This window comes from Lynx canadensis, chromosome B4 (assembly GCF_007474595.2).
Source record: "Lynx canadensis isolate LIC74 chromosome B4, mLynCan4.pri.v2, whole genome shotgun sequence".
Taxonomy (NCBI): Eukaryota; Metazoa; Chordata; class Mammalia; order Carnivora; family Felidae; genus Lynx; species Lynx canadensis.
Genome location: NC_044309.1, coordinates 91,098,253 through 91,124,288, shown reverse-complemented (window position 1 = coordinate 91,124,288; position 26,036 = coordinate 91,098,253). Strand labels below are relative to the sequence as shown.

At 40.3% G+C, this 26,036-nt stretch overlaps 1 protein-coding gene across 1 annotated transcript in view; it reads left to right on the top strand.

Moving 5' to 3' along the window:
* GRIP1 (glutamate receptor interacting protein 1) overlaps positions 1-26,036 on the top strand; it is a 177,205-nt gene that overhangs the window by 8,545 nt on the left and 142,624 nt on the right. The window contains exon 2 of the mRNA XM_032593792.1: positions 1,064-1,144. Within this exon, the coding sequence (XP_032449683.1) occupies positions 1,064-1,144 (81 nt within the window). The remainder of the gene's footprint in view (positions 1-1,063; positions 1,145-26,036) is intronic.

The window sequence follows — 26,036 nt, the reverse complement described above, 5'->3', positions numbered from 1 at the left end:
TATGCTAGATAATTAATTTACATTATGTCCACTATGGCCATACATATCTTATTCTTGAAAATGTTTAAGACTGTCACTCAGACATCTCTTACTTTATACAAATGCCCCGTGCAAATTAGGAAGAATTCTTCCTTTCTTTTTTAACCCTAACATTTGCCATCCTAGTTCATTACTCCTGTATTCCAAGCCAGATTAAATCCTTTTCTATATTTAAATAAAACCACTTTACTTAGAATTTCATAGATCCATCACCTCTATGATCTTGTCACCTAGTGTTTTGCTCATCTAGCTTCTTGCCTGTCACAGATATGCTGAGCTTTGGTCCTTCTGTCTTTTCAGTTGTTCTCTTTATGGTTCTGCAGGTTATTTTTATATCTTTCTAAAAGAGGGCAGATCAGCCCATTGCAATATACGTCCTCTTTTGCCAAACCATCATTCCTTTCCTGTTCTCAGCATAGCTTCTCTGGTCTTACTCTAAATGTCCATGTCCCTCCATATATCTGGATGCCATTTTGCACTTCCAAGAGGAACCCACTAATTTAGTGTGTCTTTATTTTCCTGCAATACTAATGCTCTGTCATCTGCTTATAATGCCCTGTCATCTGAAATATAACATTTCGTTTCATTTCCTTTGTTCTTCTACCTGATTATTCTTAGTGCCCACTGAGCCATTTTATTCCTTCTTTGTCTTCCTCTTATTGATATTCACTGATACTTATTTATCAATGCATGTAGGTGACAGGCAAATAATTTGTATGCTGTATTGCATAGTTCTTACCATGTTATGCCTTCAGGTACACGACAGCTTGATCCTGACAGTCCTAAGAGGTAGATGAGAAAGTATCTCTCTCCCTCTTTTATAGGGGAGAAAACCAATGCTCAGTGCATTTTAAATGACTTGCCCCACAGCTAAGCCAAGGTTAATACTCCGATCTCCTGTCTCTTTCTACCATACCATACCATATCACCTCTCTCTGGCAGAAGGATTGCAGTCCATTAAAAAATCTTCACTGCATTAGAAACTGGATGGAAATTAACCAAACGCTTCATTGTACCTTTGCAGATGAGAGCCCCTACACTAAATCCGCCAGCCAGACAAAGCCGCCTGATGGAGCGTTGGCTGTGAGGAGACAGAGCATCCCAGGTTAGACCAGACTGTTGGATTTTTCAGCTGTTTTACTTTTGAACCCTGTTATTTGGTGATCCTAAACAGTTCCAACTTGGTAATAAAAATCAATGATATTTCATAGGATATAGACTGCATTCCACCCAACTTGTTCGAAGGATATTCATAAAAACTAGACTTTGGAAAAGCTTGCCAACTTGTGAGAAATCATCCGATGTGCAACTCCTTGGTAAAATGACTTGGAGTTATGTCAGCTCTCACTCATTTACTTACTCTCTTCTCTGTTTTCAGGGGGTGACTTTCACGGCAGCATCTATTTCTTTATTGAGACGTACAAGGCAGAACAAAGGGTTGAAAATTGCTGTGGCCGAACATATATATATTCTGAATAACAAATTACTCCTTTCTTCTTATCTCTTTGAACCTGGATTTACTTCCACTGGGCAACTCTTGTAAAATTCTGGGGCTTTGTCTCGTTAGGAAGCTGCGATTAGGATTCCTATGATACAATAAGTGATACCTGTTTTTTTCAAAAAAACCATTTTGGACAAATATCTTAAAAGCCTTACCCCAACACTTCAATGTTTTTGAAGCTTTGAATTTGAGAATGACACAAAAGTTGTAAAAGAGGAAAAAAATTTCAAAATATTACTCAAAATTTATAAAGCTAGTTGATTTGTGAAAAACCTCTTATGGAAGTAACTATACTTAAAAGAAGGGTTAAAATAATTAATACACTTAGACATTTATAAAAATAATGCCTTTATATATTTTGTACAAGTGAATTGAGCACAGCTAAATCTTAGCTATGGGATTTTAGAGCATAGCACAGTAGTTTAACAATTCAGGAGAAAGAAAGCAGTGTTTTCCAGTATTTCAGTTGAATGGTTTAGCAAATCTGTCAGTGAATAGGGGAATTTTTCCATTTGAATGAGAGCAATATGAGTCCAGTTTCTGAGCAACCCTGTTCATGATTATTATTTACTTTTATAAGAATGACATGTGGTGATTTTTATTCTTGCTGTGAAGGCCTAGATTCATTATGAAAGTACATGGCTTGTGAAGAGCCATATTGTGAACATGCTATATACATCCTTGTCTGGGTGTTTTGAAGATTCTAAAGTAATTTGACTTCTATAATTAGATGGCATCACCCAGTGCGGAGATTTCTTCTATTCCATCCCATAAGCCCATCATTCTTAGTGCTGATCACATTTAGAAAAACTACTGTAGTCAGCGATGGGCTGTGTTCTCTGCTTTCTCCTTGTCAGCAGTAAGGAAGTACCCAAAGTTTGAAGTTCAAGAATGCCAGTTATCCATCAATTCCTTCTTGGCTTGTCTACATTAGCTAGTATGCAATACTCTTCTCTTGGGAAGAGTGAAGGGACTTCCTAGTGTCCTTTCCCCTTTATGTGATATTGAACAAAAGCACTGACTATAATTATGTTTTCTTTTCATGGGTTCTCTAGTGTTACTAAATTATAACATGTTTGAGGGTCAAACTTTTCCCTAAAGTCATTAAGTAGTTTTTTAAGTTACGCGCTAGGTACAAAGAAGTCGTTCATCATAATCCTTAGCTCATGACATATAGTGATTCTTCATTACAGAACTTTTTCCTTTAGCCCTCCTTATATCAATTTAATTAGAATCACTAACCTATTTTGTAGGCTTCATGGGTTATTTTCTTGGGGTTTCAACATGGACAGACACCTTTTTGTTGTTCTTTAATGAGGTAGCAGCCAGAAGGGTTGGGGATCCTGAAAATTTTCTTATTTAGAATAGCCCAAGAAGAAAGTCATCACCACCCAGAGGGCTAAGAAACCAAAGTGGTTAATAGCTGATTATTACTTACTATTATCGCAAGGAGAAAATTAAGGGACTTCTTAGAAACTGTTTCCTGACTTCTAATACTTGGAATTCTGAACCTGTACTTACTTGACTTTTCTGTCTTACTACTTACAAGAACCTATTCTTGTTCTGGGGGGGGGGGGAGGTTGTAGGGGGCATCCTCCCTTGATCTTAGGCCAAGAGGTCACTTAAGGAGAGATCTAACCCAGCATCCAGAAGTCTTAACCAGTCACCTACTATGTTTACCACCTTTACCCCATTACCCCTACCCCATGAGAAAGAGATACACAGAGGAAGAGGCAGGGGGAAATGCATGGCCTTTATTCATTGCTGGAGCTTTAGCTGAAAAATCCTGAAATGTTCTCTGCATGAACTCCATTGAACCACACGGAGCATAAAAGCAAAATGCAGGTTTACAGCCTTCGTTCCTTCCTCCTGTGCTCCCCTGCCAATCTTACTTTCCTCAAAGGTGTTTTACCACCTTGGTAGCAAGGAAAGATGTGTCTAGAGAAAAACGCAGCAAGGAACTGAAATGAGGCCTAAACAAGAGCGTGGCTAATCCAGCAGACCCTGGATCTTCTCAGCGCAAAGGTAACTCTTAGGGCAGACATAGCCTTAGCCCTAGGGCCATTTTGCTGCCCCAGGCACTATAAGCAAACACAAGGAAACTGGAACCTTCAAGGAGCTATGGCTTTCCTCACATCTACCCCCAGACTTCACTCTCAACCATCCAGTGATGGTGATGATCACTCACGTGAGCACTTTCTCTGATAGAAGGGGTGAGAGGTAGTGGAGGAAAAGTGTAAGGTAGGGAAAGCCATCTTAAACTTCTCTATCCAACTTTTATGAAAGCTCCATTCTTTGAAACTTATTCTACAAATGTAGACCTGGGGCTTCCTGGAGTAAATATTTATATACGTATACATAGATGAGATTTCTTAACATGGGCTCCACTGTTTTCATGGCATAATAAAGAGTAATGTGTAATAAGTCTGTCCCAAAGAAATAGCCTTGAATGTTAACAGAAATATAATTTGCTTTTTATTCATATTAAGATCCACCACCCCGTCTAAACTCAATATTACTACAGCAATTATTTTATACTTCACAAGTCAAATATGTATCTTTTATGAAGTGACAGTTCTAGCTGTAAATCCTTTCATTCCTTTCCTTGTCCTCCATTTCTCTTCTAAAAAACAACAACAAAAAAAGAGGGAACGGATTAAACATCCTTTAGGAGCAATGTACACTTGCTTCGGATAAAGGGGAAATGCATTATTCATGTTATTTGGAAACTTGTCATTTTAGCCATCTCTCTTACGACACTAAATGTGTAGGAACAAAAAAGATTTTTTGGCCTTTCATGAGGCTTTTTAAAATTTTAATAATGATGACAGTAAAAAAATGACATGAGTGTCTACGACCCTGAAGTTTAAATTTAGATGAAAGATCTGTTAAGTCTATTAAGAAGTATTAAGGAGGCATATCTTCAGACTCATTTCTGCCCATTTTTTTTTTATCAAAGAGAAGATGATTTCCAAGTACAAAGATATTTTGAAGTAACAGGTTCTCTCACACATCTGTTTATTAAAAACAATCTGTTGATCTGTTCCCCTCAGTCTGACAGATTACTAGTAAAGTTTACCACTTGAAGGTTGTGTCCAAATTACTAAAGGAAATCTGTACTGATTCTTAGTTTAACACATTGTGCAATAATTTATGGTTTTACCCACTTAGAGATGAGGCATTTAATTATGTATGTCCAACATGAATGACGGGAAAAGATAGGATACTGCTATAGACCTCAAGGCTTAGAGTTAGTGTGTTATTTATTCGACATGCTTCCTCTTTCCAAGTAGGATAGCTTTCTTTTATTATGCTAGTCTTCACAAAGATACCTGGGCAATTCACAAATACAAGAAGCTGTCAAGCGTTTCACATCCATTGTATTTGCAAACTTGGTGCCCCGGGAAAATGATCTTAACTCTGTAGCCAGAATGAGCTACAAAAGTTTGTGTAAGATTTCTGTTTTTGCTCCTAGAATATAAAAAAGACACTTATCAACTTGGCCATAATGGAATGAAGTCTATATCAGTCATTCTTGCTTCTCACGTTTGGGTGTTTGCTGGGGGAGTAAAAACACGGAGCTGAGTCTGAATGTCCATTAGCCTCAGACGTATACACCCAAGCTATTTAGAATACATCCAGGAAGGGTCAACACCTACTGGAAAATCAGTCTGGTAAATCATACAGGGACATTGGCACCACGGAGAAGCTGTCAACCTTGAATTAAGAAGGAAAGGACAAGAATTTTAAAGGTTCTGCCCTCTCTGTTCAGCATTTCCCTGCCTTTGTTAACACACAATTTGACACTTCATTGGTCAAAATCTTCATTATGACAGCATATATAGTGTGACATTTACACAGGATTTTACAGCTATGACATTGCTCAGGTGTATGAAGGGCATTTACTCTGGTTGGGGCTGGTTCTCCTTTCTTCCTTTTGGTTCCACCCTTGAGTTCCTCCAAAAAAGTGGGCAAGTCTCACAGGTGGTAAACTAAAGTCAGCTGAATCAAGCACGTATGAGGCATCACACAAAAAAAGGCGCTGCACAACGTATCCATATATCAAATCATCACATTGTTCACTTAACTTGTCAATTACATCTCAATAAAGCTGGGAGGGGAGAGGTAAAGGACCATTATATTTCCAGTGTATTCTCATATGATTCAGAAAAGAAAAATTGATCTGTGTGTGTGTGTGTGTGTGTGTGTGTGAAGGAGTATTTCATAGTGGTCCTGCAACTCTTCTATAATTTTCAAATTACTTCAAAGATAAAAAGTCAAAAAATGGGGCGCCTGGGTGGCGCAGTCGGTTAAGCGTCCGACTTCAGCCAGGTCACAATCTCGCGGTCCGTGAGTTCGAGCCCCACGTCAGGCTCTGGGCTGATGGCTCAGAGCCTGGAGCCTGTTTCCGATTCTGTGTCTCCCTCTCTCTCTGCCCCTCCCCCGTTCATGCTCTGTCTCTCTCTGTCCCAAAAATAAATAAACGTTGAAAAAAAAAATTTTTTTTTAAAAGTCAAAAAAAAAAAGAAGAAGAAGAAAAAGAAAGAAATGGTAGCCTGGTGCACTAATGCTGCCCAAAGATACTGAGTCAAACTCTGGCGTTAGTGAGCCAGTGACCCATGCGGGAAAATACCAAGACAAGCACCTTTGCTACTCAGTCAGGCTGTCCCTGTGTCCTCAAAACATCCATCGGGGCCAAGGTAAGGACAAGGGGGCTTAGGTCCGGGGTGTGCCCTACCAGAGCCCCTCAGAGTCCACAGCAAGAACACAAAACAACAGGGTTTACCAGCATTCTAATTGTTGCATTTTTAAGAAATTAGCAGAACTATATCACGTCTTTAGAGGTAAATGGCTAAGGTGGTAAAGTCCAGAGTCTTGGGAGCTGCACATGTGTCTGAGATCCTGTCCACACCCCCACCTTTGTTTTGTCCATGGTACTGTATCTACCATTCTCTGAAATTAACTGCTCAATTTATTGTTTTTTCTGCTTTCTCAATCCCTCACTGAAACGTAAGCGACTGGAGGGCAGTTGCTGTATATGTCTTGTTCACCAGTGTGTGTCCACTGCATAGAGCTAACAATGCTAGGCAAGTGGTAGGTATCCAGTCAATACTTGTGGAATGAATGAGCAGGCAGAGATCAGCAGGCACGTTTTCTCTGTGCGGTCTGTTCCCTCGTGACTAATACGCTTCCTTTACAAAACGAGTGTAACAATCTCTGTTTACCATATATTTCCTGACTCCTTGAATATGCTGTTCAGGCGAGCCCTGAGGCTGCTCCAAATATGGCATTTCTAAGGAAATCATCTGCTGCCCAAGACTAATGAATGGAATATAGGTCAGCTAGAAGCTAGAGAATTTTAAAAGCCAGAGGTCTCCCTCCAGCCTTATGTGTTTCTGTCTGAACAGACAATATCTGTGCAGTTCTGGAACACTGAAAGTTTGAGCAGAATTTAACAATACAGGTGGCAAGATGAGAATGATTCGTTCAAGTGTTCTGCTGTAGCAAAGAGGCTAAAACTGACGTGAAAATAGCCAGAGTCTATAAATAGAGTGGTGCAAGGCAGAATTTATTACTTAATATGGCAGGTACACATTAAATATTTCCCCCAGAGAACCGATCCACTTGGCCATGTGGCTGGTTGTACATACTGACTTCTCAAATAACACTGGGCAAAGCCAGCCAGCCTGATTTGTGTTCTCAATGCTGCCGCCTTCATTAGCAATTCAAAAAATGGCAGTCTATTACGTTTGAACTCCTCTCACACCTTAGTAAACATGGATGAAATATAATGAAGTGGTACATATGCAGCAAACAATCTTTAAATAATAATTCTCCCAGCGTGCAATTTAGGGGGAAATCATTTGTCGCGAGTTAGTACTGTGCCTCGATACTTCCCGAGTCACCCTGTGCTATAGGAGTGGTGGCATTTAGTCAATGTCACGCCCTGGGTACACACAGTAAGCTCACGGAGTGACCGCGTGACCGTGATGGCCAGCACAGCCTCCCAGGGTCTGAAGAACATTTCACAAAGAGGCTCAAGGACATGTGTGCGGGAACTGCGAGGAGCAAGTCTTTTCCCTCTACCCCTTTTGCAGCGAAGAAAAATTAATTCTCCCAGTTTCCAAGTTAGGGAGGCCTTCAATCAGGGTTTTTAAATTAAATGACTTTAGAGAATTAGGCTGGGTGAAAGTTGTATTGATTGATTGGTGCTAGGAAAAGCCAAGAACCGTCTTACGCAATTTACTGTAGAATAGGGCAGTTGGGCCCATCAATACTCCTTTCTTATGGTTCAGGCTTACCTGACTTAGAATAGCTTCCCAAATTTCTGCAGCTCCCATGTTCCCCTCATGATGTTTATTATATATCTGTGTTCTACCTGTACTATAATTCATGTGCTTTTCAGTAAATTTAAATTGATTTTTTTTCTTAGCCTTATCCAAACCTTTGTTATCTGTGCCTTGAAATACTAATGGTATTTTTCTAACATAAATTTTTTTAATGTCTAGTTCTGAAATGGTTTTAAAGGCATCTGTGTCCTCTCAAATACACCCATTAATGTTTACATATACCATACTTGGAGAAGCACCAGCTTGGAATGAGAGTCTCCTCAGAAGACATGACTCCAAGAACCCCAGTGCTGTGTACTTTGTTGGTAGATTGATAAGTAGTCGGAGATTCAATGTGCAGAAACAGGTCATCTGAATGGGAGTGGAAGGCATTTGGGGCTTTTGCTATAAAGTGATAAGAAATACTGAAATAGAAAGATGAGGTTGAACAGTATTAATCCAAAGTGTAGGGAAAGACAGGAATGAAATGATCATAAGAGTAGCCTAATCTAGAAAGATAAAGTGAGGGAAACTATAGATAATTATAAGAATACTAGTTGCCGTTCACTTCATGCTATGCTTCAAGTATTAGACTAACCATGTTGATAAATATTGGTTTTTTTCTTCCTCCCAGTTTACTTCAGGAAGTAAGTTTTATTTATTCCTCTCTAACAGACGAGCAAACTTAAGTTTAGAAAGCTAAAAAGACTTGCCCAGCATCACAGGGTCTGGAAAATAGTGGAACTTGGGTAAAGCCTAAATAAAAATCAAGTTCAACCAGTGTCCTGAGCAGTGTGTAAAAGGAGAAGGTGGTGGACGGGACACCTGGGTGGCTCAGTTGGTTAAGCATCTGACTCTCAATTTCGGCTCAGGTCATGATCTCACAGTTTGCAAGTTTTGAGCCCTGCGTTGGGCTCTGTGCTACAGCACAAAGCTTGCTTGGGATTCTTTCTCTCCCTCTCTCTGCCTCTCTCTCTCTCTCAAAATAAATAAATATTTTTTTAAAAAAGAGAAGGTGATGGAGAAAGCCCATAATGAGTATGAGGTGTAAAGACTTTGACTTCTGCAGGCCAACTGAGCCTCTGCTCACAGTATCCAGAAAACGTAAGATGTCCATCTCAGTTGTGACTGACTGGTGCCCTTCATTAGATGGAGGTCAGTGAGTAAAGGCTGAAGTCATGGGGATCATACCATTATTTCTCTTAGTAACAAAGGGCCAGGAGAAACTGAGGAAGAAAACTGGCAGTGCCTTCAAGCTGTGCTATAATTTCTTCTATATACTTGTGGTTTTCAGGGCTTCCAATTCAAAGGAAAAAATCAAAATTGGCCAAGAAGTCTTTAATATAATTGTTCTTAAACTGGCAACTCCATTACTCTATAACTTCATGTTTCCCTTTTAAGACTTTGGAACAACACTGAATAAATGGAAGCAATCACTTTAATCTGTAGCAGAGCATATAACCTCGCAAAGAGGTTTCTAAAATCAGTACATATATATCCCCCATTATCAGATTAAATGCTTAAAGACTGACTCCAAGCAATGTGCTCCCTCTCTCTCTATAGATAGATAGATACACACACACACACACACACACACACACACACACACACACACACTTTAAATTCTTTTAAAATTAGACATTCTTACACATTCCTAAAGCCTATTACTGAATTAGATGTTAAACTGATGTTATAAGATTTCTCCTTCATAATTTTGGGGGGAAATACTTTATAACACCTGCCAAATCTCTTTTTTTTTAGGAGTTTGATTGTACCTCTGGTGCTTTCCTGTTTTCTGCATAGGATGTAAACTGTTGGCACATGCTTTTTACCCTTACATACTTGCATACTTGCATTGCTTTTTTGGTTTTCTCCAGCTAAGCTTTTATTTGCTGGCTAAATCCATTATAATTAAAGTGATCTCTCATTTCTTTATTTTGAGTTTTTATCAAAACGGACCCTTATACAGTCATTCAACATTTAATCATTCAACAACTTGTTGGGCACCTACTATGTGCCTATTACTGTTGCTGGTGCTAGGAATATCCTATAAGCCTCTGTCCTCCTGGAGTTGGCTTCCTGGTGGAAAAGACATATATTCAACAAACTGCCTAACATAAGGTCACACAATGCTAAGTGCAATAAAGTGAAATAAACTCGTATAAGGAGTAGAGAGTGGTGGGGGCAAAAAGATATGGGCTGTGCATTTGAAAGGCAAGTCAAAGATGTCCTCCTGGAGGCAGTAACATTTGAGGGAGCCTAAAATGAGGAGCAAACCACATAATGGTTTGGAGGAAGTAGACTGTAGACCAAAAAAATAGCAAGTGCAAAGGCCCTGAGGTCAAAACTAGTTTGGCTAGTTAAAGAAACTGTAAGAAATGAGGTCAGGGGTGCCTGGCTGGCTTAGATGGTAGACCATGAAACTCTTGATTTCAGGGTTGTAGATTCGAGCCCCACATTGGGTGTAGAGATTACTTAAAAATAAAATCTTCTTTAAAATAAAGAAAGAAATGAAGTTGGAGAGAGAGAGACAAAAGTAGGTTCTGTAGAGCTTGTAGCCAAGGTAGGAGTTTGGAACTTATCCTTAGTGTGACAGGAAGCCATGGCAGGGGCTGAACAGTTGAGGTACAATATAATTTTCTTTAGAAAATCTCTCTGGCTTCTATATGGAAAATGGACTTTAAGAAGACAAGAGCAAAAGCAGGGAGATCAGTTGTCATTGCAGTGTGTCAGACAAGAAATGGCGGTGACTTGGGCCAGGATGATGAAGGTGTAGGTATTGGAAAATGGGCAAGTTTTGAAGAAAGACCTCAAAGAACCCTCTGAGAAATTAGATGGGGAATGTGAGAAGAAAAGATGTGTCTAGGATGAGTCAAAGGTTTCTGCTCTTCATTGGATAAACAGCGGTGCCATTTACTGAGACAGAGAGCCAGTGAGGAAGAACTAAATCAGCGGGAGGGGGAGTAGAGAACTCAAAGGAGAGGAGAGGCCAGTGGAGATAGAAATTTTAGAGTCAGCAGTCGTATTTACATCCCTGGGGATGAGTGATGGCATTTAGGTGGTGCAGATAGATTAAGGTCGGGTCCAAGGCCTGAGGCTACAGCACACCAGCCTTCAGAGGTCAGTAGTGAAGGGAGTTTCCACAGAAGACATGGAGAAACAGACACGGTAAGAGGAGAACCAGGCAAATATGCTGTCCTGGAATCCAAGCCAAGAACACCATGTCACTGAGGGGGAAGAAACAAACTGGGCCAAATATTGATGAAAAGGTGAATAAGATGATGGCTGAGAATTGACCGTAAGATTCCTCAAGAAGAAAGTTTTTAGTGACTCTGACTGGTTTTCATAAAATAGTATGAGCCAAAGGCCGATCTGAGTGGGTTGAGGTGAGAATAGGACTTAAGTTAACAAAGGCAGAGAATGTAGCCAATTCTTTCAGCCTTTCCAAAGAAGCTATCAAGAGGAGTAGAAGCATGGGACAGTAGCTGGAGAGAGCATACGGTCCTGGGAGTGCAGGGGCTCCTTTTTCAAAAACTATGGGAGAGGAAACTGCGCCTTTGTGTGCTGATGTGGTTGATACAGTGGAGTGGGAGAAATTGACACAGGAGGGAGAAGGGATAAAAGCAAACACAAAGTCTTTGAAGAGGCTAGAGGGAGGCCATCAGCATGTAGTGGAGGTGTTAGCAGGAAGCAAGGCCAACAGAGTCCAAGGGCACAAAGGCAGGAGGATGGTCGATTTCCTGCTGAGGGGATGCGTGAGTCCTCTTCTGATGACTATTTTCTTAGTGAAAGAGGAGGGGAGGTCATCACAGAGAGTAAGGAAGGGAAAGGAATGCTATAGGCTGGCAGAGAGAGGAGGTGTCATTTCAAAGCTTGGGGGGAGTGGATTGCCTAGGGCAATTTCCAAGGATTACCATGCAGTCCTGTAGATCTCCAACTAAATAGAACCTTCTCTCTTACAAACCCCGCCTCCTCAAATCAAAACAGGCTAAAATGAACTTACCCACCTAATGCTGATACCCCCTGTTGCCAGCTTATAGTCCATTTCCCCCCCGGGGAGCTCTCCTCCAACTTCTTCCTTCCACGATCATTTCTTTTTATGAACACCCAGAGCATTATGTGTTTTTATTAAACTTTTTGGCAGTTTAGCTCATCCTGTTTCAAGCTGCTCTGCAATTATTTTTCTGGATTCCAGACTTATCTCTAATTTGAGATTAGAGCCCCTTAGATTCAAGAAAATGTTTCTTTATTAAAATTGCCTCCACACTGTTTTGCCCAGCAGGATTCATAGCTCAGTGGAGTCCATGTGGGTTGTGTGAAAGACTCCTTGCATCACTTACCTTAGGATCTGATCGCCATTATACATCAAACATTACAAAATAATGAGATGCGGTGATGAGTACAGCTCATTATACTCTTACTGCTCTTTCTCTAATAAACACTTAGACCTACCACACTCACTTGTATGTGCGTGCACGCACACACACACACACACACATGCACACCTTTTTTTCTCTTTTCCTCTTTCAATATAGGAAACTAATTTCTGCTCCAATATTTATAGAAACAGGAAACTTACTATCTTAAAAGGTAGACCCACTTTTTTATATCTCTACTTGTTAGGAAGTATTCCTTATGCCAACGAACTGAAGTTTCCCACCTCGTACCTCTACCCATTGGCTCTTCTAATTCTCCCGAACATCCTCAGGTTTTCAAGTATGTTCACACACCTGGTCATCTCTCCTTTGAGTTGGTGTTGTTTGACCAGGGAAAGCATGTTCGTTCCTCCAGCCCTGTCTTCTGTGACGTGTTTGCCACACCCTGGTAGTCTTTCTCGCGTTTGTCAATGCCCTTTGCCGTTTGTGGCCCAAACTGAACCTTCTCAAGCTGAAGAGAACAGAGTGTAAGAAAATCATTCCCTTCCCGATCTGGATACTCTACTGGATTAATGTAGATTAAGATTGTATTTTTAAATGAAATAGTGATGTTTGTTTATACCGAACTTGCAATTGTTCTCATAAACTGACCCTATGAGTTAGGCTTTCTCCCTTGAGAAGCAGCACTCTGTGTAATGCAGGGCAACACTGTACCCTTCATTCAGTTGTCTGTACATTTACTTCTATTACATTCAGCTAGTAAGATTTGAGAAGAGGAGCGTAGGAAGGGTACTAACAGTTGTTGGGCATCTATCATGTACCAGTCTTATTTATTCAAAACAGATAGCTCATTATCTCCATTTTACAGAGGAAGAAATTAAGGCTCACAGAGGCTTAAGTGACTTGCCCAAGTTTATCCAACAACAAAGCGGGTATTTGAATATAAAATTACCTTAATCCAGGGCCCCTCATCTTTCAGGTACATACTCAGCTCTCAAATGATTCAGCTCATCTTTGCAACATGATGCAAATAGTCTCTCTTCCTGCTCATCACATATATTTACCACTCTTCTTAGCAGTGAATTAACCACAAATTTGATAAGCATCTAACAATGTTAAAATTCGGGGGCATAGCAGTACCACGGACAGAACTCTGAAACACCCCACCAGAAACATTGACCTTCCCCCATTAATACTGATTTGCAGGCTTTGGGTAACCTGTTCAGTGAGCTTCAAAACCACAGGCTTTGAGTTCACAGTACTCTGTTCTGTCCACAGGTGATCATGAGAGATCTTTCTCAAAGCCCACTGACAGGCTCAAGTATGTATTTACATTATATTATTTTTTTTAATTTTTTTAATGTTTTTATTTATTTTTGAGACAGAGAGAGACAGAGAATGAGCAGGGGAGGGTCAGAGAGAGAGAGTGAGACACAGAATCCGAAGCAGGCTCCAGGCTCTGAGCTGTCAGCACAGAGCCTGATGCGGGGCTCGAACTCATGGACTGTGAGACCATGACCTGAGCCGAAGTCGGACACCCAACCGACTGAGCCACCCAGGTGCCCCTACATTATATTATTTTTATGTATATATGTTGATTTGTATGCCTCACTTTTCAGTGGTGTAATAACCCTTTCTAAAATTTTGCTAGGACATCCCTTAATCCTAGACGTCTATGGTTTCCAGAGCTCTTCAGTGTAGGAATTGAGATGCTCACTCGTTCCTAGTCTTTTTGGCATATCTTTGATTTTTATCTTCATTTCATTATCACATCTGCACATTCTTTCAATTCTGGGGGAGGTAATCTATCTGACTCTATGAAGCTGCTTAGAATATATTTTTAAAAGCTAAGGAATTGTTTTAATATCACTTCACCCACCTTTGGCGTAAGTTTTCTCGTACATTGATTTTAAATTCGATCTTTTTTAGATTAAGACCATTCTAGAAGCCACTGGAGATGCATCATTGGAATTGAGTAGCTCAGCATTTCACCACGCCAAAAGTAACATTAGACCAGCTTCTACCAGCAGTAGACTTCTTCCCCATGTTCTTGTTCTGGAGAACTTGGAAAAATTCTTCTAGTTTGTCCGTAACACCTCCTATAGTTCTCACATGATAAAATTGTCCATATTACAAAAAAGCATATCCCAGAACTATTCCTTCTAGAAGCCCACATGAAGGTGGTAGTAATTCTGGTGGCAAGAACCCCTCTTCTGCTCTCAGGAACAAAAAACAAAGGGGAAAGATATTAGGAGTTTACAAAAACAAACAAACAAAAAGGAAATGGCAAATACTTAAGTTATATACAGTGCCAACAGGATACAGGAAAATAGAATTATATATTGTTGGTGGGAATATAAATTTCTTAGAAGACACATTGGTAGCATCAATCAAAATGTTTAAAAATATATCTGGGGTGCCTGCGTGGCTCAGTCAGTTAAGTGTCCAACTCTTCATTTTGGCTCAGATCATGACCTCACAGTTCATGGGATCAAGCCCTGTCAGGCTCCACATTGACAGTACAGAGCCCTTTTGGGATTCTGTCTCTTCTTCTCTCTCTGCCCGCCCCTGCTTGTGCTGTTTCTTTCAAAATTAATAAGCATTTAAAAAATTAAAAATATATATCCACTTTTCCCAGCATTTCTGGGAATATATCCTACAGCAGTCCTCATCCTTGTGCACAAATATGTAACCATAAAGTTGCCTACCTATAAGATGTGGTAACTTTTGAGAATTATCCCAATTCTATAAAGAAATGCTTTGAAAAAATGTCAGTGGCCTCCCAACAACCACTGTCACTATCACTCACTGCCTTTGAGATAGAGAATCATTAGCATTGGAGGAGGGTGACTCTGGGGATAGTAAGGGACCTCTCCCAATTCTGATGCCTCACTGTTGAAAAGTGGGAACTGAGACTCCCTTCAGTCAGCGATGAGTGGACAGGTGATGTGTGGTTGAAAATGGGCAGGACTGGAAATAATGAATAGCAAATCAGTATGTACAGAGATGTTCACTGAAGCGTTGCTTATAGTGAAATATTGGAAACAACCTAAAATACCTATCAATTAAAGAATGGTCAAACAAATTAGGGCATAGCCATTCTAAGAAAAAGTACAAAACTGCTAAAAATATGAAGTAGACCTATAGGCCATATCATGAAAAGATCTCCAAGATATAGTGTTATGTTGAAAACAGAAAGTTATGGTGTTGATTATTCCAGTTTAGGTTAAATGTTAGTGTCTGAAAAGAGAATGGAAGTTTTGACATAAATGTTGACAGTGGTCTCCTTTGAGATGAAAGGAGGAATAGAAGGCACCCTCACTCAGGCTTTGCTCCATATGCTTATGTATCACTTGACTCTTATGCTAGAATATGTAATAACCTGGGTAATTCTTGTAAGTACTGTAATGACAAGCATTGTGTGGATTACAGCTACCTGGCAGAACTATATCTAGGTAGGCACACCAGACCCAACCCTGCAGATGGAGAAGAGAAGGAGGGATCTCTGACAGCTGACACTGCAGAGTCAAGAACCTTCTAAGTATTTATACATGTGTCAAGGAGACCATCAGCAAAAGAGAACAACAAAAATGTGAGGTTGTCACCATTCATATAAGTAGGAGAAAATCGAAGATATGAAACAAAAATGATCACTGGTTTCAAATATTTTATTCCTGTAGAAAAGGGGTCAATGTGTTCTTCATGATCTCAGAGGCATAACTGGAGCTCCTATGTTGGAGGTCACCAACCAGCATCACCCCATTGGCTCAGGGAAGCCTATAGACGCATTTCTTCAGCCAGCAAATACCATGAGGCAATGACTGTTGCTCTTCAGTGTATTTCATGCCCACACCACACCCTCCCACCCAGGTTGCCACAGCCTGTTTCATTCATTTATTGCATCCAGTTAACACCTGCATTTGGAGTTTTGACCTCTTCTATGAGGGTAAGTTACAGGAAATCAGATTTGGAAGCAACTTAAGGTAGAGCATAAGTTTAGAAAAGCAATATACATTGCTGGTTAGGAACACAGGCTCTGGAGTTCACCTGTCCTGTTTAAATTCCAGCCCTGCCACCTACTGCTATGTGGACTTTGCCAGGTTATTTAAGTGTCATGCTTAATGTATCAGTTTTCCCATTGTATGAAATGGGAGAGTAATGAAGACTAACAAAGTTAATGCATAGAGAGCGTCTATATTGTTTTTTTATTGCTAGGTAACAGTATTACCACAGACTTAGCAGCTTAAAATTTTCTGTGGGTCAGTGGGGCTCCTGGGTGGCTCAGTCAGTTAGGTGTCTGACACTTGGTTTCAGCTCAGGTTACATGGTTTGTGAGACTGAGCCCTGCATCAAGCTCTGTGCTGATAGTGTGGAGCCTGCTTGGGATTCTCTGTCTGCCTCTCTCTCTCTGCCCCTTCTTCTCTCTCTCTCTCTCTCTCTCTCTCTGTCTCTCTCTGAAGAATAAATAAACATTTTAAATTTTTTATGTGGGTCAATAATCTAGGTACAGCTTCTTTGGTCTTCTCATAAAGCTGCAATCGAGGTGTCAGCCAGGGCTGCAGTCTCATATGGGACTCGACTGGGGAAGGATCTGCTTCCAAACTCACTCAGGGTGTTGGCTGAATTCCATTCAAGGCTTCAGTTTCTTGCTGGCTATCAGCCAAAGGCCACCTTCAGCCCCAACATGGCTGTCTGCTTCCTCAAAGCTCATAAGGGTACGAAAGCCTCCAGGTAGATGGGCACTAGTCTTACGTACAAAATCACATACGTGTAATAGCATACATGCTGGCACCTTTGCCATATTCTACTGGTTAGGTACGAGTCGTAGGTCACATGCACATTCAGGAAAAGGAGCGACACAAGGGCTCATGATCAGGAGTTAGGGATCATAGAGGACCACCCTGTAATCTGTCTGCCACAGCATACTAAATTAAGCTTAGTCCCTAAAAGGTCTTTGATAAATGTAGTGTTTACTCACTCATTGAAACTGTCTGAAGAAGACATAGGTAGCTTTCTGAGAAGATTAGTTTCTCACACTGGGAGTATTCAGACAGGTGCTCGATGCTGATTATAGGCACATAGTGAAGATAACCAAATGGATGTCGGTCTTGAACTTGCAGATCATCTGTGTTGTAATTCAGTCACCAGGCAAGGTGAAGAACGGCCCTCCTCCTTCATGGTCTCCTCCAGCATCTTCCTGGGTTCATTGCTGCTTTTGTTTTTACATGCTAGCTTTTTCATTTTTACTTGTCTTCACCTGTATACAAATGGGAACTAGAGCATCCTGTATAATTTTCTCTGGGAATTCTGAGTGGCTTTGGTCCCTCTTCAACAGTCAATCTTTAGGAATGGGGTGGGGAGAAGAGAAAGAAATATATTTTACCTTTACTAAGATTGGTAGACTCTCAGGCCCTATATTCAGCTTCTCTCAAAACTCCGAACAGGTTTGTATACCTATACTTCACAGTAAAGGCTGTATAACATTCCTGGGTGTTTCCCAGAAGAGAGAAAGATGACAGATTGGATTTCCAGGTTCTCTCTAGATCTTGCTGCTGACAAACAAGGGTTTCGACTTGTCTGATTCACTCTCCAGCTCAGTCACATGCCTCTGTTCTTTGTATAGAAGGCTTGTTAAATGTGAACGTCCCGCGTGGTAGCCCAGCTTTGGAAGAGAAAAGATAAGGCAGTTCCACTGTGGTAGCACATAATTCAGAAATGTGTTTTGTTTTTTTTTTATGCCTGAGAAGTTACTGATCTAAGACATATAGAGCCTTTCGTGTTGATTTCATTAGTGCATCTACCAATCCTATTTCTGCACCGAGTCTCTGAAGAATGAAATGACTGAAGTATCATATGTGCCATACATGCAGACATCCAAACACACCCCGAGTCATGTACACACCAGCTCTTGACCCTGTTGTGATGGGGAGAGTGGATGGGAGTGATTGAGGCACTCTCCAGCCATGCTAGTAACTAAATATTAGAAATACGATAACCATAAAACATCCCTGTTATTTCCTTAATTTAAGCAATTTCCCAGTAGAGTGTTGAGGCGCTAATTGCTTCTGCACTTCTTTAGTTGACAGATATGTCCTTTTTCACCTGGGTAAGAGAAGCAATTATTGTAATGCTCTCCTGGGCTTGGTGAGATATCCTTTAATGGATTTTAAAGGCATTGGTAGGGCACTGTGCTTTTAAAAAGAAACTGTCCTTTGCTCTGTTCATACTTGATAACATGGGTGGGTATTGTATTCAGACCACATGATGAATCTGTTAAAGGAAAGTATGCAATGGGGCAAAACAGAGGCTCGTAATATTTTTTTAGGAAATATGTATCCAGATTTCAGACATGAGAAAAACACATTCGTATGTGTGTGTATATATCACTGGTTGAACAAAAATTAAAACAACCCAAAAAGAGTAGGCCTTTCCTTTAGATATTCAGCAGGGCATATTTCTGAAGGATTTTAACACAAGGTTGTTATTTTCTGGAACCGGTGTGGCCTTCCAGATGAGGAGTTGGCAGGTCCCTAACTCAATACAAACCAGTGAATATTCTTTCACCTGTCAGGTGAAAGTGACTTTCACACTCTTTGAACTACAGTTCGTTTTACTGTTTCATACTTACATTCAAGAAGAAAAAGAAGAATAGTCTTAGCGCGTTTTTGTTAGAATTTGGAACTTTTTTTGCCACGTGTCACTTTGGCACCTCGTCAAGCCAAGACAGCACAAGTGAACCAAAGCAATGTAGTAGAAAGAAGGGAATTTAAGGTTAGAGCATCTGGTTTTAAGTTCTAGCAAATGATTTGCCTGATAGGGTATCCTTAGGCCAGTCACCTAATCTTGGAAGGCTTCTGTGTTTTCATCCCTGAGACCCTAGGTTTCCGTGAGAATCAAATGAGAAAATATGTGCGCCTCTATGAGGCAACCCTTTAGGTGCTATTTGGATGTGAGGTGGTGTTATCCTAGGAAGACCTAGGTTTTTTGGCACCTGAAGCTCGTGCAGTTCGAGGGGAGGCAACTCTAAGGAAAAGAATCCAAAACTATCCTTTTCAAATTTTACACAACCATGCAACCATGGGAACTCAAGGAACCAACTGCAGATATGTTTCAAGCAGTTGTTTCCTAATTGGCCCCGGACGAGAACCCTTCCCCTTTGTCTTGCTAATTATTCCTAATCATACTGGTTATGATTTTTCGTTGTGTAGGGTCTGAATTTCTTACTAGAATATAAATTCTTTGAGGGCAGGGACCAAGTCTGTCTTGTTTATTGCTAGAAGGCAAGGTGCCTAGCATTTTGCAAATTGTCAATAAATATGCAATGGAAGGATGGAGGGAGGGAGAGTGGGAGGGATAGACAGGACTAAAACATTTCATATTCGGAGTGAAGCTACAAGGCAGTTGGGTGAGGTTGTGTTCCCTATGGTGATTGAGGTACTAATATAAAGGACTGAACAGAGAAGAAACAGTAATGACTCTGGTTTGTCTGTTCATTCCCTGCTGCTCACCCTAACGGGAAGCCTGTTCCCTTGGGACAAGAATATAGTTGTTTCCCACGTGGGGCAGAAGAAAGAGTTGGACCAGGTGGGGGGCTAGGAGAGCAGTCTGTTGTCCTCGTCAGAGTGGAGGAAGCCAAAGGTAGGATGTGGGAGCTGTCCTTGACGTGGGCAGCACAGCCTCCTTGTGTTCTGAATTGCAGTGAGGTCTCAAGAGGGTTCCAGTAAAACTCAAATTCACTGCAGCCCTGCTTCCTAGCTTCTCCATGGAGAGTCTACGGGGCTCCCTTGATGCCTTGCTTTCTTGGTTATCTGCAGTGAGTGCACTATTAGATTTCCATCTGGTCCTTTATTTGAAATGGATCGAGTCTTATAAAACCAAAGAAAGCCAAATAAGTGCCTATGACATCTGTAACAAAATGAGAGGGACTGATTCACTGGCTTGCTGTCATTCTGGTGGCTTGGTGTCTGCCTCAGGATGGCCTTATTTTTCAGCCCTTTTCTCAGTAGTATTTCATTACCTTCTTGTATCCATCGTTTATCAATTACTTTATGATGAGTCTGAGCATTTCTAGCATTCAGTTATATGAGGAGGCAATTGTCGTGTACCGAAAACAGATACAAAGTTCTGCATAACAAACTAATTTTCAAATTTCCATTTCCTAATCTATAAGATCTATAAAATCCTATCCTCTTCACAGAGTTGTACTAAAGGTTAAATGAGATCGTGGATATGAGAACATTTTGAAAAGTATTAGCTGCTTTAAAAGGATGGATAATCTTAGAAGGTGTCAGAAATATTTTCGTATTTTAATTTCGCTATGCAGTCAGGTTGTCTAGCTCGTGCTGGACTCGTGGGTACGGAGGTATCCATGGAAGGAGGAGGCCACGCAAGCGTAGCTCTAAGTCCCACTTTGCCCTGATTATTTAAGAAGTCTAATTTCTTGTCGAAGTTTTATCCGACCATTTTCTTTTCACACTAAATGAGACCCCAGTTGTTTTTGAAGCAGCTACAGTGCCTAAGCAGCATTTAGCATCCCCATCCTGGGCATTGACTAAGCTACCTAACCCATTTATGACTAGCTCTCGCTAGCTGCCTGTGCAGCCTCACCTGACATCTGTCTGTCTCAGATGTCCTTCCTTCCCAGAATGCTTCTTTCTTGTCACCCCTCAGCTGGACAAGACCTATCTCTCATACCTTTTGTTCAGCTAGACTCCCAGACCAGGCCAACTGATCACTCTAAGCCAATCCTACACAGTAGCTCTGGCTTTTTATATCTAACCAGCTATGCAACATAAAACACTGGTCAAAAGGACGTCTAGAAAGACACGCAAAAACCCAGCCATATCTTATTAATCTGCTAAGCAATTTTTGGTACCTCTATATCTCCAACTATAAGATGGAAATGATACTAATATCACAAGAAAATCACCTGCAGGATGAACTTCAACCTCCAACTACACATCTGTAACCTGCAGGAAGCTTTCCTAGGAGCACACGTTGAACTGTTATTCCTCCGGCTCCCAGGCCATTCTGTGGACCAAAAACACTTAATTGAAATAATTAGTGTAGACATTGACCCCTTAGACATGTAGAATGTGAGCTGCAGAAAGGTGAAGGCGGTGATTATTGGTCGTTGAAATGCCAGCACAGTCTGGCAATAGTGGATGCTCAAAAATATTTTTGAACCAAAGTGGCCCACGAGTAGCTACAAGAATGCAGTTAACTCCTCTAGGAAACCAGTGAAAATCAAGGTAGTTTCAAAATTAGCTGCGCCAGTCGTTTAACTTGTAGAATCCAGTTTTCCACTGTGTCGACAACTTTGAAAATGTGATGACAACCGCCTACAAGTAAAAAGTCACAGATGGAGAGTTTTTCCCAAAGAAAAACTGCCAGGAGCTCTTAAGACAAGGGCATTTACCGCATCTTCTGCACAGTCCCTCTTGCTGGTCCTTATGGATTCTCAGATATAAATGTCTACCACATAGGCCAGCCTGCTCAGGAAGAGAGGAAGTTTCACTGAGGTGAGTCACTTCCTGTTTTTGGTATTTTGCATATGGTTTCATTTCAATTATTAAATGACCACAAAGGAACATATGAATGATAGGTTTGGGCATTATGTGCTATTTCATGACCCCTCCCTGATATGTGCACAGATTGTGAAATATCAGCCTAGCAGATATTCTGTGATTTTCCTGTGGCTCAGATATGATGCAACTTAAGATCCTCATGGTGTTTGAGTACAGGAATGTGGTCCAGAGTGATGTACCCATGAATTCCCCTAAAATTGTATACCAATTTTTTTCTTTTCTTTTCTTTTTTTTTTTTTTTTAGTGTTTATTCATTTTTGAGGCACGGAGGGGCAGAGAGAGACAGGGACAGAGGATTTGAAGCAGGCTTTTCGCTGGTAGGCTGACAGCAGCAAGCCTGATGTGGGGCTTGAACTCTCAAACCGTGAGATCGTGACCTAAGCCAAAGTTGGACTTTCAACTGACTGAGCCACTCAGGTGCCCTAAGCAAAACTTTTCTGGGGAGGAGGCCCATGGATTTCATTAGATTCTCAAAGGAATATATGACTTAACAAATGGTTAAATACCACTGCTACTTATCGTGTCTTCTATTCATAGCAATCAAAATACAGTAGAAGATTGGTAATCTGCATACCTGGAATTTTTTTATATCCTACTAATAACAACAATAATAATAGTAATACTATGACTAACATGTGTTGAACACTAAATATGTGGCAGGTACTATATTAAATATAATAATTATTATTAATATAATGTATATTAGGTCATGTGTGACATACTATATTTGTGCCAGTTTCTATAATAAAGTAATATCATAAATTCCTTATAAGAATTTTATCACAATTTTCACACCACCCTAAGGGTAAGTACTCTTATTACCCCTATTTTAGAGATAAGGAAGCTAAGACCCAGAAAAATTCAATAATTTGTTAATAAGTTGCAACACTGGGAAACTTAATAACACATTTTGACAAACCATTGATTTTGAAGAAGTGGGGAACTGAAAGAATTCTAGTTCTGCCATATTTTAAAATCAAGGATATTTTTTTCTTGATGCTTTAGGAGACATGTGGCATCTGAATCAGTTACACCAGAATCCACATCTCAGCTTTATCTATTTTTAAATCCTGATCTATTCATCACATAATTTCAGGGGGCTCAGATTTTTATATTCGGTACTACATATTTATATATTCTCTTTCTCTTGAGGTGCTCTAAGAAACATACAGATATTAATCCAGCTGTCCCCATCACTGTGTAAGATAAATACCAATCATAATTTTGTTTCACATGAATATTTGTGCTGGGTAATATTTATGTGCCGTACATCCCTGTCACTAATCTAACTTATGCTCAGATTCCCAGGGGATGAAAGAAATTCTGGTACATCCTTCATGTCACCACACAGAGGTGGAAAGTGCCAGAAGACCTTCCTCTGCAAGTCTGGGTGGCAGGAACCGAGACTGAAAATGCAGCCATTCATCACAGAAACCCAGCTTTGATCCCAGCAGCTTTGCTGAACCAGGGGTTGTTAGGAGGAAACTTGAAATGAGTATTGGAAAAAGCATCTGCTTATTTCCTGAGGGGGATAAACTTCCAAGTGGCACCACTAAAAGTAATATATAGATAAAACTGTAGTGTGAGCAATAATATCCTCTCCAGAAGCAATACATAGATATAGCTGTGGTATCACGGTGTGGGCCTCAATCCACCTTATTAAAGAAATGGTTAAATAAATAAATAAATAATAACGATGATGATGATCAACCACGTAAGCTTAGGGAAATAACCCTGTCTACTCCTGTTCGAATTCTGCTCCTTTCTCATTTTGCTTCTGCACTATCCCGCAATAATTCTGTTTGCTACAAGCCAGTGCTCATTGCCGGGTCATCATCCCTCTGTTGGGATTGGGGGATTCATTCATTCATTCATTCATTCATTCAGCAGTTACCAGGAAGTACCTACTAATGTGCCAGGCACCATTCTAAGCACTGGACATACAGAGGAGGAAAGACACTATCTCTATCATTAACATTTGGAAATTTATGACTCGTTGCATAGAGTTTTCATCAATAGTATTTCCATTTCACTGTTTATGATCTCTTTTTAAAATTCAACGTAGCTAATAGAACTGCAAGAAGTAAAGGGGTTTGCCAATGCTTATCTTGCTGGATGTGCCTATGGTGGTTGCTTTTAAAATGCCCTTTCTGTTTTTATGTTACAGCTATAGGGTGGGGGTCTTACAGACTACCCACTTTGCTTAAGGTATGATGAAAACTATACTAACACTAGGTGTTTCCCTGATATTTAAATCACATTTTACTTCTCTCTCTGTGGCATTATATCATGTGACTACCCCCTCTCCGATGAGGCACAACAACACAAACTTTGTCTCATTTTCCAGATTCCCCTTCTTACGGACAGACATCAATATCCCACCAAAAAAGTTGGAATCCTTGAGGTCGTCTTGTTCCTCACAGATCCTTGCTCCCCACACACTGATTTGTCTCCCACTCAGGGCAGTTCTTCCTCAATATATCTGGAGCCCGTGCCATCCATACAGCTACGGATGGATTTCAGTCTCTCAGATGTTTCCTACCTGTTTCTAAAAACCCACCCCACCTTTATTGTTTTGTCATCTGTCTACACTCCAATTCTTAGCCTCCCTGATACTTAGGTGCGGACATGAAACAAGTTCTTGCCACTGGACTATGAACAGAAGTAGGCCATTTTGGCTTTTAAGAAAGCCCTTTTGCCCCTTAAACCGGGTGAATGGAGACAAGATAAAGTCCTAGGTCAAGAGTTTCTAAACTTTCTCCGTTGACAGCCCTTAGTGCCTCGGTAATTTTTTCATAGCGGCTCTAGGTGAAATGAAATATCAATAGTTCCATTTATTAGGTAGTGACGTCCAAATGGTATAGTACATGTTGCATCCTAACCACTTAATAGACACTTGAAAAACAATACGTATAAACTGGAAGAACCAGAATACTTAGTAGTGGTACGTGTGTGGTTACTGGGCATCGCACAGCTTCTCAAACTTCCAAATCAAATTAAAGAGTGGCAGCCTCATTTCCTGTTCCACATTGATTTTCACGTGGAACTCCCTTTTTCTAAAACCCAAAACCTAACTTTGGAAAGATAGGACATCAACAAAAGCGATATAATATGAGCCAATGTTGAGCAACACTGCTGGCAGCTGGTACATAGTGTTGTGTCTGAAAGATGTCAAGTATGGCTCTATGCTCCTCAGAAATTTACAATAGTCCATGGTGCTCCTGTGAGTTCACTAGGGAACCTTGAGGCACCTTAGTGCGCAGTTTGGAAACCAGAGCCCTAGAAGATGACAGAGTCATAAAATTGAAAAGAGCGGAGATCCCTGAACCATCACGTGGAGAGGAGCTGACTAAGGATCAGGAACACCCACCTTAGACTGGCGTATGAATCCCTGTTGTGGTCGAGCAATTACTCATTTTTCACTTTGTTGACACAGCAAAGCCTAACTTAATTAATGTATCACTGAGGTGGCTTCTAGTGGTTCTCCTTGACTCAAATCTAGTGACATTTTTCCCCAGTGCTTCATGCCATCATTTCCAAGTCTGCTGCTTCACAGTAAATAACAGGCTTACCTTTCCTAGAATGTAAATCTGAACACTTCCTTTGTTTGCTTCCCAGTCTGTTTTCTACCAGTTTTCCTCATGCACCGAACCCTAAATCAGTGTCTCTTAATCTTGAATACATGTTAGAGTCACCTGGGAGCTTTAAAAAAAAAAAATGCCTATGTCCAGTTCCCCACCTGCAAGGATTTGCATCCAATTGAAATGGACCAATTCCTTGAAAAGCACAAATGACCACAACTCATCACAATACGACATAGTTAATTTAAATAGTCCCGTAACTATTAAGGAAATTTAGTTTGTAATTTAAAACGTCCAAAAAGAAAAATGTTCAGATTTAAATGGCTTCCTTGGAAAATTATACCAAATGTTTAAAAAAATAAACATCAATTCCAGATAAACTCTTCCATAAAATAGGAAAGAAAGAAATGTATTCCAATTCATGTTATGAAGCTAGCATTATTATCCTGATACCAAAACCAAAGATTGTACAGAAATAAAATTACACACTATATCTCTCATGAATATAGATGCAAAATAAATCCTTACCAAAATATTAGTAATAGAATCCATCAATACAGAAAATGAATTGTATATAATTAGCAAGTGAGACTTATTTCAGGGTTGCAAGATTGGTTTAATAT